Source organism: Amblyraja radiata, chromosome 5, assembly GCF_010909765.2.
Source record: "Amblyraja radiata isolate CabotCenter1 chromosome 5, sAmbRad1.1.pri, whole genome shotgun sequence".
NCBI classification, from domain to species: Eukaryota; Metazoa; Chordata; class Chondrichthyes; order Rajiformes; family Rajidae; genus Amblyraja; species Amblyraja radiata.
Genome location: NC_045960.1, coordinates 111,089,195 through 111,107,213, shown reverse-complemented (window position 1 = coordinate 111,107,213; position 18,019 = coordinate 111,089,195). Strand labels below are relative to the sequence as shown.

General features: G+C 46.8%; 1 protein-coding gene across 1 annotated transcript in view; it reads left to right on the top strand.

Annotated features, from left to right (window-relative positions):
- The window catches only part of mettl24 (methyltransferase like 24), a 48,228-nt gene extending 30,209 nt beyond the window's left edge, over positions 1–18,019 (top strand). The window contains exons 3-5 of the mRNA XM_033022099.1: positions 2,430–2,569; positions 7,146–7,374; positions 17,493–18,019. Of these exons, the coding sequence (XP_032877990.1) occupies positions 2,430–2,569; positions 7,146–7,374; positions 17,493–17,813 (690 nt within the window). The 3' untranslated portion in view covers positions 17,814–18,019. The remainder of the gene's footprint in view (positions 1–2,429; positions 2,570–7,145; positions 7,375–17,492) is intronic.

Here is an 18,019-nt window from a genome sequence, read left to right as displayed (position 1 = left end):
CATTATATACAATGTTTACATATTTACATATTCTGTTGTGCTGCAGCAAGTAAGAATGTCATTGTCCTGTCCGGGACATATGATAATAAAACACTCTGGACTCTCTCTTCTCCCTTGAACTGCACAGTGAGATTATTTTTGCTTTATTACACACGTGGGCGCCGCCATGTTTTGGCGCCATTATTCAAAGTCCAAAGTCGTGTCGGCTCGTGCGCTCGATGTACTGGAGCAGTTCCCGTGAGCCGACGTCCCTCTCTTCTCCTCTCCTCGCCCGGCCATCTCTGTGTCCCGGGGGCTCCTCCTGCAGCGGACCTTGATGGCGCTGGAGCCGTTACCCCAGTTCACCCTCCGACCGGCCCTCGCTCCTCGCGCCCGACGTCTCCGGCGGTTCCGTCCCGGTTACGCCGAGCGAACGACCGACGTGCCTTCGGGCGGGCATCCTGGCTGTGGCATCTCGTGAATGCTCCGATGCTCCGTTCCGTTTACTCATGATCACACCAGCTACTTTCAACCAAAGAACCTATAGAGGAGCAAGATAGAACACTCCTGCTTTAGATTCTGGAGTAGTTCCTGAGGATTGGCGGGTAGCAAACGTAACCCCACTTTTTAAGAAGGGAGGGAGAGAGAAAACGGGGAATTACAGACCAGTTAGTCTAACATCGGTAGTGGGGAACTGCTAGAGTCAGTTATTAAAGATGGGATAGCAGCACATTTGGAAAGTGGTGAAATCATTGGACAAAGTCAGCATGGATTTACAAAAGGTAAATCATGTCTGACGAATCTTATAGAATTTTTCGAGGATGTAACTAGTAGCGTGGATAGGGGAGAACCAGTGGATGTGGTGTATCTGGACTTCCCCAGAAGGCTTTCGACAAGGTCCCACATAAGAGATTAGTTTACAAACTTAAAGCACACGGCATTGGGGGTTCAGTATTGATGTGGATAGAGAACTGGCTGGCAAACAGGAAGCAAAGAGTAGGAGTAAACGGGTCCTTTTCACAATGGCAGGCAGTGACTAGTGGGGTACCGCAAGGCTCAGTGCTGGGACCCCAGCTATTTACAATATATATTAATGATCTGGATGAGGGAATTGAAGGCAATATCTCCAAGTTTGCGGATGACACTAAGCTGGGGGGCAGTGTTAGCTGTGAGGAGGATGCTAGGAGACTGCAAGGTGACTTGGATAGGCTGGGTGAGTGGGCAAATGTTTGGCAGATGCAGTATAATGTGGATAAATGTGAGGTTATCCATTTTGGTGGCAAAAGCAGGAAAACAGACTATTATCTAAATGGTGGCCGACTAGGAAAAGGGGAGATGCAGCGAGACCTGGGTGTCATGGTACACCAGTCATTGAAAGTGGGCATGCAGGTGCAGCAGGCAGTGAAGAAAGCGAATGGTATGTTAGCTTTCATAGCAAAAGGATTTGAGTACAGGAGCAGGGAGGTTCTACTGCAGTTGTACAGGGTCTTGGTGAGACCACACCTGGAGTATTGCGTACAGTTTTGGTCTCCAAATCTGAGGAAGGACATTATTGCCATAGAGGGAGTGCAGAGAAGGTTCACCAGACTGATTCCTGGGATGTCAGGACTGTCTTATGAAGAAAGACTGGATAGACTTGGTTTATACTCTCTAGAATTTAGGAGATTGAGAGGGGATCTTATAGAAACTTACAAAATTCTTAAGGGGTTGGACAGGCTAGATGCAGGAAGATTGCTCCCGATGTTGGGGAAGTCCAGGACAAGGGGTCACAGCTTAAGGATAAGGGGGAAATCCTTTAAAACCGAGATGAGAAGAACTTTTTTCACACAGAGAGTGGTGAATCTCTGGAACTCCCTGCCACAGAGGGTAGTCGAGGCCAGTTCATTGGCTATATTTAAGAGGGAGTTAGATGTGGCCCTTGTGGCTAAGGGGATCAGAGGGTATGGTGAGAAGGCAGGTACGGGATACTGAGTTGGATGATCAGCCATGATCATATTGAATGGCGGTGCAGGCTCGAAGGGCCGAATGGCCTACTCCTGCACCTAATTTCTATGTTTCTATGTTTCTAAATGCAATGAGCTGACGTGTAGTACGCAACGGAACGGAACGTGGGCCTTTTTTTCATCCATTTCAGTAACCCGACCTGACCCGACCCGACTCGCAGTGTAATCAACGTTGCGGGGGAACAGTTTGTGTTTAATAAATTAAAATTCTGAAAATTAGGAGATTTTTACCAAATAACTTTTATTTTTACGAGGATGTTTCCGTAACCGGCTTCCGTCTGCGCACTATTATCCTACGGGATCTTTGGTGCGGAGACGGAAGCCGGTTACGGAAATGGAGCCGAATATTACACATGAATCTGCCCATGACCGTACTAGGTCTTTTTCGTCGAGTGGACTATCTTGCTCACTATAGGATCTTTGCTTTTAACTCTTGTCGCTGCCCAGGTTGACTGCTCCGACGTGGCAGAGAGGGGGATGACGGACCACCCGGAGGAAATGCAGGACCCCTGGGCTGTCTGTTTGGACAACAGCTTCCAACTGGCTCGGCAGATGCAGAGTCAACGATGCCGCATCTACTCAGTGGGGTAGGGTCTGCCTTTATTATCATTATTATCAGTGTCTGTTTTATTATTAATGTTTAACTTTTTATGTGTCATTCCCAACTGTCACTGTCCTAACTGTACGTCATGTTGTCACTTGTGGGCGGAGCACCAAGGCAAATTCCTTGTATGTGAATACTTGGCCAATAAACTTATTCATTCATTCATTTGGAAACCTTAATCCTTCCCACGCCAAGTCAATGGAAAGCAACGGGCCACACGGTGGCGCAGCGGTAGAGTTGCTGCCTCACAGCGCCAGAGGCCCGGGATCCATCCTGACTACCGCTGCTGTCTGTATGGAGTTTGCACGTTCTCCCCGTGACCTCGTGGGCAGCCCCAGAAAATTTCCAGAACATACAACATAGAACAGTACAGCACAGGAACAGGCCCTTCGGCCCACAATGGTAGTGCCCAACATGGGGCCAAGTTAAAGTGACCTCATGTGACTGTACATGATGCTTACCCCTCTAAGTGTGGTGTGGCGGTGCCTAACGGCAGCGGCTCGACTGCAGTCCGCCTGTCTTTTATTTATTTTTGTCTCGTTAAACGTATGTTTTGACTCTAGTTTTTATTATTTTTTAGCTGTGTATATGTGGGGGGTGGGGGAAACCGTTAATCTCTTCCCTGTACGTTAATCTCTTCCCACCTTTGCCTGTGTGTGAATGTGTGTGAATGTGTGTGAGTGATTGGTGGTGGTCGGAGGGGCCATAGGCGCAGATTGGCAGCCACGCTTCCGTCAGTCTGCCCCAGGGCAGCTGTGGCTACAGAAGTAGCTTACCACCACCGAGTGTGACTGAGGAGTGAATGAATAATGCGATGTAAAGCGCCTTGAGTATTAGAAAGGCGCTATATAAATCCCATCCATTATTATTATTATTATTGTACGGGGACCCGACTTTTTCCCTGTCGGGTCTCCGATGTCGTTGGGCCTAACATCGTGGAGCCGGCGGCGACCTCCAGCCAGAACCAACCTGATGGCTCCAGTCGCTGAGCCTGCGGACTCGCCATCGCGGAGCTGGCCAACTTCGGAACGGGAAGAGCTGTGGTGGAGCGCGGCTGCAACCCGACTCCGGAGCATCGGAGACTCCGGCCGCAGGCCCGGTGGACGGTAACATCGGGAGCTCGCGGGTCTCTGGTGGGAGACCGCTTTTCGGAGCTCCCGCAACGGCAACTTCTCCCGCTGGAATCGCGGGATTTAAATGACTCGGAGCCCCAGTCGCCTCGACGCTGCAGTTGGACTGCTGGACCGCGGGAGAAGAACAAAGGGAAGAGATAAGACTTTTGCCTTCCATCACAGTGAGTAGGTGTTGGAGATTCACTGTGATGGATGTCTGTGTAAATTGTGTTAAGTGTGTGTCTTGTTTTTTTTTGTAATGTTAAGACTGTAAAAATGCAATGTTGTTCAAACCAAGCTGTTTAAATGACAATAAAAGGCATTCTATTCATTCTATTCTTGCACTTCCATGATTTTGAGTGATAGGAGTAGAATTAAGCCATTCGGCCCATCAAGTCTTTATTTAATATATTTTTTTATTAAAGGTAATCAATTACAATGCTTCAAACAACTTTATATCAAATTAATTCAATTTGCATTAAGTAAAACACTAGTAATACTTATCTACTATTTTTTTAGAAATAATGATAGAGAAAGAATAGAACAGTTATAAATCATTAAGAGAGTGATTAAATAATAATTTGATTATATATAAGAAAGAAAAGAGAAACGAAAAAAAAAAAATTTTTAGTAACCACAATATGTATTATTAATAACACTACTACAAGTGATAGTATCAATAAAGACATATATGTTAATTCCAATATAAAAATGAATTATTCTCACCAAATCCCGCAGGGTGCACGCCGAGCTGTGTTGCCAAGAACAGCTACTTCTCTAAATACTGTATATATGGAGACCATATCTGTTCAAAAGAATTATACTTGTCCAATAGGACAAATCTAATTCTTTCCAGATGTAACGTCTCCATCATCTCTGTTGCCCACATTTTGGTTGTGGGGGATAATGTTCCCTTCCAAAATTTCAATATGATTTTTTTTTCCAATTATCAAACAGTAATCAAAGAAATTTCTTTGATTTACTGTAAGTGATAGATGTAAATCCGGAATTCCAAATATTATTAGCTTTGGGTTAGGGTCCAATTTAACTTTGATGACTTCAGAAATAACTTTAAAAATTTCTGTCCAGTAATAATTCAATTTAGGACATGTAACGAAACTATGTATTAAATTTGCCTCTGCTTTCTTGCACTTATCACAAATAGCGGAGAGATTCGGAAAAATACTATTTAATTTAGTTTTCGAATAATGTAACCTATATAATACTTTAAATTGTATCAGTATATGTCTGGCGTTTAATGAACACGGTGTATTCGTTGTAGACTTTCTTCCCAGTTTTCTTTTGTTATAGCCAATCCCATTTCATTTTCCCATGCTTGACGATATACTTCCGTTATTGGATTCTCCTTATCCAAAATGATGTTATATATATAGGCTATTAATTTTTCTGTATTTGGATATAAATTAAACAGTTCGTCTAACAATCCTGCTTCTTTATTTTTATAATCTTGTGTATTGGATTTAATATAATCTCTAATTTGTAAATACCTAAACAAATGTTGTGGAGACAATCCATAAATATCTTGTAACTCCTGGAATAAAAGAAATTTTCCTTTTCTATACAGGTGTTCTATCCTTGTAATTCCTAAATCATCCCATTGTTTAAACCCCCCATCTAATATAGCAGGTTTAAACGATGGATTATTCATAATTGGTAATCTAAATGAGAGATTATCCAAGTGTAGAGTCTTAACTATTTGTTTCCAAATACGTCTATTATTATATATTATTAGGTTGTCTTTATAATATTTTTTTTGTACTTCCGTTGGTGCAAAAATTATCGAACCTACATTGAAAGGTAGACAGTCTTCCTTTTCTATATTTAACCATGTCGGTTCATTCGGCCCATCAAGTCTACTCCGCCATTCAATCATGGCTGACCTATCCTTCCCCCTCAACCCCATTCTCCTGCCTTCTCCCCATAACCCCTGACACCTGTACTAATCAAGAATCTATCTATCTCTGCCTTAAAAATATTCATTAACTTGGCCTCCACAGCTGTCTGTGGCAATGAATCCCACAGATTCACCACCCTCTGGCTAAAGAAATTCCTCCTCATCTCCCTCCTAAAGGAACGTCCCTTAATTCTGAAGCTATGACCTCTGGTCCTAGACTCTCCCACTAGTGGAAACATCCTCTACACATCCACTCTATCCAGGCCTTTCACTATTCGGTAAGTTTCAATGAGGTTTCCCCTCATCCTTCCAAACTTCACATTGTCTCTATCTAAAAGCTTACAAATGCCACTATCATATTGAACCTACAAATGATGTTTTTTTCACCTGCAACTCATTGCCTCCACAAGTTTTAGCAGAATTATGCCATTCGGCCCATCGAGTCTATTCTGCCATTCAATCATGGCTGTTCTCTCCCTCCTATTCCAATTTTCCTGCCTTCTTGCACCTCCTCCAACCTCATCTACTGTATCCGCTGTTCCAGGTGTCAACTTCTCTACATCGGCGAGACCAAGCGCAGGCTCGGCGATCGTTTCGCTGAACACCTCCGCTCAGTCCGTCTTAAACTACCTGATCTCCCGGTGGCTCAGCACTTCAACTCCCCCTCCCATTCCCAATCTGACCTTTCTGTCCTGGGCCTCCTCCATTGTCAGAGTGAGGCCCAGCGCAAATTGGAGGAACAGCACCTCATGTTTCGCTTGGGCAGCTTACACCCCAACGGTATGAACATTGACTTCTCTAACTTCAGATAACCCTTGCTTTCCCTCTCTCTCCATCTCAGTGAAAGGCACTTTTTCTGGAGTTTTCCTGGCCTGGCGCAGGCCTTTTTGGCCGTATTAGCCCTTCCAGGGATAATATGGGCATTTTAGGCAAAAGGGACTGGGATATAAGGGGCCTTATGGGCCGAAATGAGTGGTTTCAGGTAGATTTCCATTTCCATTTCCATTTCAGCACAGTGCAGGCCAAACAACCCATTTCATTTCCATTTCAAGCACAGTGCAGTCTCACATTTCAGTTCACTCACAGCGTAGACTCACAGTTCTGGACTCAACTCTCACTCACATTCTTCCAGAGTGACTGACTCACGTCCGGCCTCCGGGGCTTTATTCTCCTGGGCCCCCGGAAGTGGCGTGACCTTCATCATGCTGACTGACAGGCGAGAAGACCAATCAGCTGACCTCACGATTGTTTAAACATTCATAACTTTTTTATTATTTCACCGATCGGAAAAAAACTTGGGGCGGTTGGAGGAGAGGAGGACGGTGAGTAAGATGGCGAAAAAATCATAGCGATATAGGGTAGTGTTTTTGCGCAAATGTATTTACAACATAGACAGGAAGTGGTCAAGATGAGAGTTTTAGTAATAGTATGGATAGATGGCTATATGTATAACATACTGAGTTAAGCTAAATGGCTACTACAGGCACCACCGTGGGCATGACCTCACCCGGGTTTGTGCCTCTTGCCTTCAGGCTGCGGAGTGGAGACAGGAGCTTTGAGGAGGGGATGTCCACAGCTGGCTGCGAGGTGCACTACCTGGATCCGAGTGTGCGGGAGGCTCACCTTCAGCAGAGCCAGGGATATTGGCACCACCGCCTCGCCCTCGACTGGAGAGAGCCCAACCCCTCCAGCAATGACCACCACCGAGCCGTCTCCACCAAGAAGCTGGCCGTCATCATGCAACGCTTCGGGCACAGCAAGGTGAGAGGGCAGCTGGCCCAGAGACTCACTTCCCCCCCTCTCGCTCTCTCTCTCTTTCTCTCTCTCTATCTATCTCTCACTCTCTCTCTCCCTCCCTCTCCCTCACTCCCTCTCTACATGATAAAGGGTATAACGTGAGTAACGTTTAGTGCAAGATAAAGTCCAGTATATTGAATAAATGAACGAACGAATACATTTATTGGCCAAGTATTCACATACAAGGAATTTGCCTTGGTGCTCCGCCCACAAGTGACAACATGACATACAGTGAAAGTTAGGAATGACACATAAAACATTAAACATTAATAATAAAACATTATTCATTAAGCATGTGAATTAATTTAAAAAAACAGATCAAAGGGAGGCTACAGATTTTTGGCTGTTGAGTAGAGCAACTACTCGTGGATAAAAACTGTTTTTATGTCTGGCTGTGGCAGCTTTGACAGTCCGGAGTCGCCTTCCAGAGGGAAGTGATTCAAAGAGTTTGTGGCCAGGGTGAGAGGGGTCAGAGATGATCTTGCCCGCTCACTTCCTGGCCCTTGCAGTGTACAGTTCATCAATGGAGGGAAGGTTGCAGCCAATAACCTTCGACTATGATAAACTACGACTAAAGATAGTCCGAGGGTCTTCAATGAGGGAGATAGTAGCTCAGGGCTGTTGCCTAGTCATGGTAGGATGGTTCAGTTGCCTGATAACGGCTGAGAAGAAACTTTATTTTAGTTGACTTTAATTCAGTTCAGTTTATTGTCACGTGTACCGAGGTACAGTGAAAAGCTTTTGTTGCGTGCTAACCAGTCAGCGGAAAGACAATACATGATTACAATCAAGCCATCCACAGTGTACAGATACAGGATAAAGGGAGTTAAGCCCCTGTCCCACTTAGGAAACCTGAACGGAAACCTCTGGAGACTTTGCGCCCCACCCAAGGTTTCCGTGCGGTTCCCGGAGGTTGCAGGTGGTTGCCGGAGGTTTCAGGTGGTTGCCGGAGGTTGCAGGTAGTGGAAGCAGGTAGGGAGACTGACAAAAACCTCCGGGAACCGCACGGAAACCTTGGGTGGGGCACAAAGTCTCCAGAGGTTTCCGTTCAGGTTTCCTAAGTGGGACAGGGGCATTACGTTTAGTCCAATTAAAGATAGTCCGAGGGTCTCCAATGAGGTAGATAGTAGTTCAGGACCGCTCTCTGGTTGTGGTAGGATGGTTCAGTTGCCTGATAACAGCTGGGAAGAAACTGTCCCTGAATCTGGAGGTGTGCGTTTCACAATTCAGTACCTTTTCCCTGATGGGAGAGGGGGGGAAGAGGGAGTGGCCAGGGTGCGACTGGTCCTTGATGATGCTGCTGGCCTTGCCGAGGCAGCGTGAGGTGTAGATGGAGTCAATGGAAGGGAGGTTGGTTTGTGCGATGGTCTGGGCTGCGTCCACAATTCTCTGCAATTTCTTGCGGTCTCAGAATCTAACATCGTCTGGGCCTCAACGCACTCTTGGCGGGAGGACGCGACACATAAACGTCGACTTGTTAAGCTTTACCCTTCCAGATGGCCCTTGTGAAAAGGCTTCAATACATTCAGTTTAGAATCACCATGTTGGCTGGGGCTCAACTTTGAAAACAAGCTATTTATTTACAGTCATAAACATATCTCACAAGAGTGCGGTCGTTTTATGGAATCACACAGAGGTTAAACTCCTTATGGAATAGGGTGAACAATTGTTCAACATAGAAACATAGAAAATATGTGCAGGAGGAGGCCATTCGGCCCTTCGAGCCAGCACCGCCATTCATTGTGATCATGGCTGATCGTCCCCTATCAATAACCCGTGCCTGCCTTCTCCCCATATCCCTTGACTCCACTAGCCCCTAGAGCTCTATCTAACTCTCTCTTAAATCCGTCCAGTGACTTGGCCTCCACTGCCCTCTGTGGCAGGGAATTCCATAAAGTTTTTTTCTCACCTCAGTCTTAAATGACCTCCCCTTTATTCTAAGACTGTGGCCCCTGGTTCTGGACTCGCCCAACATTGGGAACATTTTTCCTGCATCTAGCTTGTCCAGTCCTTTTATAATTTTATATGTTTCTATAAACCCCCCCCTCATCCTTCTAAACTCCAGTGAATACAAGCCTAGTCTTGTATTTCCTTCAAGAAGGAAATAGATCTTTCTAGAACCAGAGAAAGACCTTATAAAGACGGCAGCAGAGCAAACAGTGTATAATGACAGTATATGTATAATCAGTACATAATATGAGCGGCACGGTGGTGCAGCGGTAGAGTTGCTGCCTCACAGCACCAGAGACCCGTGTTCCATCCTGACTACGGGCGCTGTCTGTACGGAGTTTGTACCTTCTCCCCGTGTCCTGCTTGGGTCTTCTCCGGGTGCTCCGGTTTCCTCCCACACTCCAAAGACGTGCAGGTCTGTAGGTTCAAGAAGGAACTGCAGATGCTGGAAGATCGAAGGTAGACAAAAATGCTGGAGAAACTCAGCGGGTGCAGCAGCATCTATGGAGCGAAGGAATATAGGCGAAGTTTCGGGCCGAAACCCTTCTTCAGACTGAGGTTTGTAGGTTCATTGGCTTTTGTTAAAAAAAAATTGTAAATTGTCCCTAGTGTCTAGGATAGAGCTAGTGTACGGGATTTGATTTGATTTGATTTAATTTATTGTTTTCAATGAAGAGGCAACTAAATTATTTTTCCCTTACAGTCATACAGTGCGTGAATGTGTGTGAGTGATTGGTGGTGGTCGGAGGGGCCGTAGGCGCAGATTGGCAGCCACGCTTCCGTCAGTCTGCCCCAGGGCAGCTGTGGCTACAGAAGTAGCTTACCACCACCGAGTGTGACTGAGGAGTGAATGAATAATGCGATGTAAAGCGCCTTGAGTATTAGTAAGGCGCTATATAAATCCCATCCATTATACAACAAAAGTCAGCATGGACTAGGTAGGCTGAAGGGCCTGTTTCCATGCTGTTTTTCTAAAATGAGAGCGGAGAGTCATAGAGTGATACAGGGTGAAAACAGGCCCTTCAGCCCACACCGGCCAACATGTCCCATTTACACTAGTCCCACCTGCCTGCACTTGGTCCACATTCCTCCAAACCTGTCCTATCCATGTACATAAGACCTAATGTGTGGGGAAAAACGGCACATTTGCTGGTTTAAATCGAAGGTAGACACAAAATGCTGGAGCAACTCAGCGGGACAGGCAGCATCTCTGGAGAGAAGGAATGGGTGACGTTTCGGGAACCGAAACGTCACCCATTCCTTCTCTCCAGAGATGCTGCCTGTCCCGCTGAGTTACTCCAGCATTTTGTGCTTACCTTCCACAAAACCTACGGCGGGACGGCTGGGGAGTATCACATGAAGGAAGGGTCCCGGCCCAAAACATCGCCTGTCCGTTCCCTCCACGGATGCTGCCTGACCCACTGAGTTCCTCCAGCACTTTGTGTTTGAAACAGGGGTTGCTGGAGCGATGTTTTTCATGTCAACATTGACAATGAAAAAGAACAAATTGGGGGAAAGAAGGAGCTAACCACAGAGACCAAGTAGCTGTGGAGACCAAGTTAGTGGATCATTTTAAGGCTGAGATTGACAGATTCTTGAATACAAGTTCCCAAGTTCCCAAGATCATAAATGATAGGAGCGGAATTAAGCCATTCGGCCCATCAAGTTTACTCCGCCATTCAATCATGGCTGATCTATCTCTCCCTCCTAATCCCATTCTCCTGCCTTCTCCCCATAACCCTTGACACCCGTACTGATCAATAATCTATCTATCACAGCCTTAAAAATATCCATTGACTTGGCCTCCACAGCCCTCTGTGGCAAATAATTCCACGGATTCATCACTCTCTGGCTAAAGAAATTCCTCCTCATCTTCATTGAGATACGTCCTTTAATTCTGAGGTGATGACCAAGTCAGTGGATCATTTTAAGGCTGAGGTTGACAGATTCTTGAACAGAAGTTCGCAAGTTGTAGGAGTAGAATTAGGCCATTCGGCCCATTCAATCATGGCTGATCTATCTCTCCCTCCTAATCCCATTCTCCTGCCTTCTCCCCATAACCCTTGACACTCATTCTAATCAAGAATTTGTCTATCTCTGCCTTAAAAATATCCACTGACTTGGCCTCCACAGCCCTCTGTGTCAATGAGTTCCACAGATTCACTGCCCTCTGACTAAAGACGTTCCTCCTCACTTCCTTTCTAAAAGAGCGCCCTTTAATTCTGAGGCTGTGACCTCTGGTCCTAGACTCTCCCACCAGTGGAAACATCCTCTCCACATCTACTCTATCCAGGCCTTTCACTATTCTCCAAGTTTCAATGAGGTCCCCCCTCAACCTTCTAAACTCCAGCGAGTACAGGCCCAGTGATGACAAACGCACATCAAACGCCCATCAGAAGCAGCCGGAGAAAACCTACGCACGCGGGTCACGGGGAGAAGGTACAAACTGCGTACAGACAGCACCCGTGGTCAGGATGGAACCCGGGTCTCTGGCGCTGTGAGGCAGCAACTCTACCGCTGCGCCACCGTGCTCTCTAGGTATTGCATTGTAGAGTCTGCCTGCATGTCTGTCCACACCTTGGAGTGGATCTTTTACCCCTGACTGCCAGAGATAAAAGAGAGAACAGGCCCTTCGGCCCACAATGTCCGTGCCGAATATGATGCTTAGAAGGATGAGAGGGTATCTCATTGAAACATATAAGATTGTTAAGGGCTTGGACACACTATAGTCAAGAAACATGTTCCCGATGTTGGGGGAGTCCAGAACCAGGGGCCACAGTTTAAGAATAAGGGGTAAGCCATTTAGAACGGAGACGAGGAAACACTTTTTCTCACAGAGAGTGGTGAGTCTGTGGAATTCTCTGCCTCAGAGGGCGGTGGAGGCAGCTTCTCTGGATGCTTTCAAGAGAGAGCTAGATAGGCCTCTTAAAAATAACGGAGTCAGGGGATATGGGGGAGAAGGCAGGAACGGGGTACTGATTGGGGATGATCAGCCATGATCACATTGAATGGCGGTGCTGGCTGGAAGGTCCGAATGGCCTACTCCTGCACCTATTGTCTATTGTCTATTGAGAGAGGCATTTAAGAGGCTTTTGGATAGGCACATGGATATGCAGGGAATGGAGGGATGTGGATCATGTACAGGCAGATAAGGGTTAGTACATTTGCCCACACATTGTGGGCCGAAGGGCCTGTTCTTGTGCGGGTACCGTTCTGTGTTCTACGTTCTATAATGAAAATATGGAATTCTAGAGGGCATTATTTTAAGATGAGAGGCAAAGTTTAAAGGAGATGTGCGGGGCAGATTATTACACAGAGGGTTAGTTGTTTAAGAAAGAACTGCAGGTGCTGTCAAAATGGAAGGTAGACAAAAATGCTGGAGAAACTCAGCGGGTGAGGCAGCATCTATGGAGTGACGTTTCGGGTCGAGACCCTTCTTCAGACTGAACTATTACACAGGTGGGTGCCTGGAACGCGCTGCCAGGGGTGGTGGGTGGATGGCGGCAGATACGATAGTGGTGTTTAAGAGACGGGAATGAGGGAAATTGTTTCATGTTGATGCTCCTGCTTCCAAGATGGCGTCCAAATCTGCGTGCTCGCCGCAGAAGCGGATCTGCGATCGCATATTACAATCGCTCCACACTTTTAGATCTCTACTCCGACAGCCACAGTTCTTACTTTACTCATCTTCTTATCTGTACACTGTGGATGATTGGTTTGATTGTAATCATGTGTTGTGTTTACGCTGTCTCGTTAGAACGCAACCTTCCCTGTATAATCCCAGATTAGTGCGTTAACATACGATGAGCGTTTGTCGGCACTGGGCCTGTGCTCGCTGGAGTGCTTACTGAATAGTGAAAGGCCTGGATAGACTGGATGTGGAGAGGATGTTTCCTCTAGTGGGAAAGTCTAGGACTAGAGGTCACAGCCTCAGAATTAAAGGACATTCTCATAGGAAGGAGACGAGGAGGAATTTCTTGAATCAGAGGGTGGTGAATCTGTGGAATTTATTGCTACCAAAGGCTGCGGAGGCCAAGTTAGTGGATGTTTTTCAGGTAGAGATAGATAGATTCTTGATTAGTACGGGTGTCAGGTGTTATGGGGAGAAGGCAGGAGAATGGGGTTAGGAGGGAGAGATAGATAAGCCATGATTGAATGGTGGAGTAGACTAGATGGGCCGAATGGCCTAATTCCGCTTCTATCATTTACGATCTAATGATTTTAGGATCTACCTCGGTACACGTGACAATAAACCCAACTCATACTGAACCGCCAGTTCTGCAAGCTCGCAGTGAACAGGCTGAGGCGAGTTGGCACGGGGCGTTGTCATGGAAACAGGGAGACTTGCATCTCCCACAGCAGAAGAGAAAGCTGATGAGTTGGAAGCAGCCTTAGTTTTTATTAACTTGTCAGCCTGATGCAGTGGGAGGTGCCTTACAGAAGTCTACAACACTATGTTGGGTGTCAGGGGTTACGGGGAGAAGGCAGGAGAATGGGGTCGACAGGATTGACAATAGACAATAGACAATAGGTGCAGGAGTAGGCCATTCGGCCCTTTGAGCCAGCACCGACATTCAATGTGATCATGGCTGATCATCCCCAATCAGTACCCCGTTCCTGCCTTCTCCCCATATCCCCTGCCTCTTACACGCCTCTCTCGCACCTGCCTCCACCACCACCCCTGGTGTTCCAGGCACCCACCACACTCTGAATAAATAACTTGCCCCGCGCATCTCCTTTAAACTTTGTGCCTCCAGTATGTGATATTTCCTCCTGGGAAGAAAGGTTGTGACTGTCTACCCTATATCTGCCTCTCATAATGTGAAATACTCATAGAAACATAGAAAATAGGTGCAGGAGGAGGCCATTCGGCCCTTCGAGCCAGCACCGCCATTCATTGTGATCATGGCTGATCGTCCCCTATCAATAACCCGTGCCTGCCTTCTCCCCATATCCCTTGACTCCACTAGCCCCTAGAGCTCTATCTAACTCTCTCTGAAATCCATCCAGTGACTTGGCCTCCACTGCCCTCTGTGGCAGGGAATTCCATAAATTCACAACTCTCTGGGTGAAAAAGTTTTTTCTCACCTCAGTCTTAAATGACCTCCCCTTTATTCTAAGACTGTGGCCCCTGGTTCTGGTCCCGACTCCTCCCAGGACTCCCTGCGACCTCCGGTGTTGCAGAGAAATTAATTCAAGTGTGTCCTACCCGACCTGTGGCTAATCCAGGCATCGTTCTGGTAAAAACCTCTGCACCTTTTGCAAAGGCTCCTCATCGTTCTTGTAATGGTGCGACCAGAACTGATTGGGGATGATCAGCCATGATCACATTGAATGGCGGTGCTGGCTCGAAGGGCCAAATGACCTACTCCTGCACCTATTGTCTATTGTCTAAAGGGCCTGTCCCACTTGGTGATTTTTTCGGTGACTGCCGGCATCATAGACTGACGTATCAGGTCACCGAAAAATTTGCGGCGTGATGACGTATTGGTGCGCGGTGGTTTTGCAAGTGTCGCAACATTTGTTTTGACACTGATATGATGCCGGCAGTCGCCGAAAAAAATCGCTAAGTCGGACATGTCCTTAACTGCACGCTGACTGGGTAGCATGCCACAAATACGCTGTTCACTGTAGATACAACATGCTGGAGTAACTCAGCGGGACAGGCAGCATCTCTGGAGAGAAGGAATGGGCGACGTTTCGGGTCGAGACCCTTCTTCAGACTGATGTCAGGGGAGTGGGTGGAACAGAGATAAAATGTCGTGGGAGACTGTGTACCCTGGTATACGTGACAACAATAATGAACTAACTAAACTAAACCACTTTTATTCTTGCACTTATTTTCCATTTATTTGTCTGTGTTTTTTTTGTTGTTATTTATTATGTTGTTGTTTATCATTTATTATCTTTAGCCAGAGGGTGGTGAACCTGTGGAATTCATTGCCACAGACGGCTGTGGACGCCGTCAATGGATATATTTAAGGCAGAGATAGATAGATTCTTGATCAGTACGGGTGTCAGGGGTTATGGGGAGAAGGCAGTAGAATGGGGTTAGGAGGGAGAGATAGATCAGCCATGATTGAATGGCGGCGTAGACGTGCTGGGCCGAATGGCCTAATCCTGTTCCTATCACTTATGAACCAACGGGTGTTTAAGAAGGAACTGCAGATGCTGGAAAAATCGAAGGTAGACGAAAATGCTGGAGAAACTTAGCGGGTGCAACAGCATCTATGGTGCGAAGGAATAGGTGACGTTTCGGGTCGAGACCCTTCTTCAGATGTTTACAGGTTTTACAGAGTGCGAGGTTTACTTTTCTTGTGCTGCTGCAGGTAAAGGGCCTGGCCCACTTTCACCACCTAATTCACAACCTTTTTTACTCCTGGACATTTTTCATCAGGCTAGAAAAACGACCCGACCTACTTGATGCCACGAGTGCCTATGACTAGCATGACGACCTACCTACGATCTCCTACGACCTCATGGCGACCATTTGCTTCCTGTCTGGCTGGCAGACAGGAAGCAAAGAGTAGGAGTAAACGGGTCCTTTTCAGAATGGCAGGCAGTGACTAGTGGGGTACTGCAAGGCTCAGTGCTGGGACCCCAGCTATTTACTATATATATTAATGATTTGGACGAGGGAATTGAATGCAACATCTCCAAGTTTGCGGATGACACGAAGCTGGGGGGCAGTGTTAGCTGTGAGGAGGATGCTAGGAGGCTGCAAGGTGACTTGGATAGGCTGGGTGAGTGGGCAATTGCATGGCAGATGCAGTATAATGTGGATAAATGTGAGGTTATCCACTTTGGTGGCAAAAACAGGAAAGTAGACTATTATCTGAATGGTGGCCGATTAGGAAAAGGGGAGATGCAACGAGACCTGGGTGTCATGGTACACCAGTCATTAAAAGTAGGCATGCAGGTGCAGCAGGCAGTGAAGAAGGCGAATGGTATGTTAGCATTCATAGCAAAAGGATTTGAGTATAGGAGCAGGGAGGTTCTACTGCAGTTGTACAGGGTCTTGGTGAGACCACACCTGGAGTATTGCGTACAGTTATGGTCTCCTAATCTGAGGAAAGACATTCTTGCCATAGAGGGAGTACAGAGAAGGTTCACCAGACTGATTCATGGGATGTCAGGACTTTCATATGAAGAAAGACTGGATAGACTCGGTTTGTACTCGCTAGAATTTAGAAGATTGAGGGGGGATCTTATAGAAACTTACAAAATTCTTAAGGGGTTGGACAGGCTAGATGCAGGAAGATTGTTCCCGATGTTGGGGAAGTCCAGAACAAGGGGTCACAGTTTAAGGATAAGGGGAAAATCTTTTAGGACCGAGATGAGGAAAACATTTTTCACACAGAGTGGTGAATCTCTGGAATTCTCTGCCACAGAAGGTAGTTGAGGCCAGTTCATTGGCTATATTTAAGAGGGAGTTAGATGTGGCCCTTGTGGTTAAAGGGATCAGGGGGCATGGAGAGAAGGCAGGTACAGGATACTGAGTTGGATGATCAGCCATGATCATATTGAATGGCGGTGCAGGCTCGAAGGGCCGAATGGCATACTCCTGCACCTATTTTCTATGTTTCTATGCTGCGTGTATGAGTCAAGGGCAAACTCGGCATAGGTTGTTGAATTAGGTTGTGAATGTGGGACGGGCCCTTTAGAAACATAGAAAATAGGTGCAGGAGGAGGCCATTCGGCCCTTCGAGCCAGCACCGCCATTCAATGTGATCATGGCTGATCGTCCCCAATCAATAACCCGTGCCTGCCTTCTCCCCATATCCCTTGACTCCACTAGCCCCTAGAGCTCTATCTAACTCTCTCTTAAATCCATCCAGTGCCTTGGCCTCCACTGCCCTCTGTGGCAGGGAATTCCACAAATTCACAACTCTCTGGGTGAAAAGGTGTTTTCTCACCTCAGTCTTAAATGACCTCCCCTTTATTCTAAGACTTTGGCCCCTGGTTCTGGACACTCCCAACATTGGGAACATTTTTCCTGCCTCTAGCTTGTCCAGTTTGTCCTTTTATAATTTAGAATTTCATTGTTCCGTTTCGGGACATATGACAATTAAACACTCTTGACCTGTTCACTAAAAAACGCACGTACCGATAATCCCGCCTATTCTTCCCAGATTGACGTCCTCAAGGCAGACGTGGAAAGCGCGGAGTGGAAGATCCTGGAGAACCTGATCCTGGAGAATGTCGTTGAGGACATTGGCCAGCTGGTACTGGCGGTTCACCTTCACTGGGCTGGCTTCGAGGTCAGTGGGACTGACAGTGACGTAGTGCGGTATTGGTACAGCCTCCTGAAGGAACTCGAGCTCAGGGGCTTCAAGCTTTTCCGCAGTTACAAGAACATGAACAAGCCTCAAGTCTTCCTGCAAAGGGAGGCGTTCAATGCCAGTAGCAGCTATACTCTCAGCTGGGTCAACACGCAGTGGACACAACGGTGAACTCCAGACATTGGGTACATGTTGGTGCTTGGTGCCCAGTCCAAACCTTCCCTTCAACCATCGACAATCAACGTGGATTCAATCAGGGAGAGCAAACCAACCTCCCTTCCATTGACTCCATCTACACCTCACGCTGCCTCGGCAAGGCCAGCAACATCATCACGGACCAGTCGCACCCTGGCCACTCCCTCTTCTCCCCTCTCCCA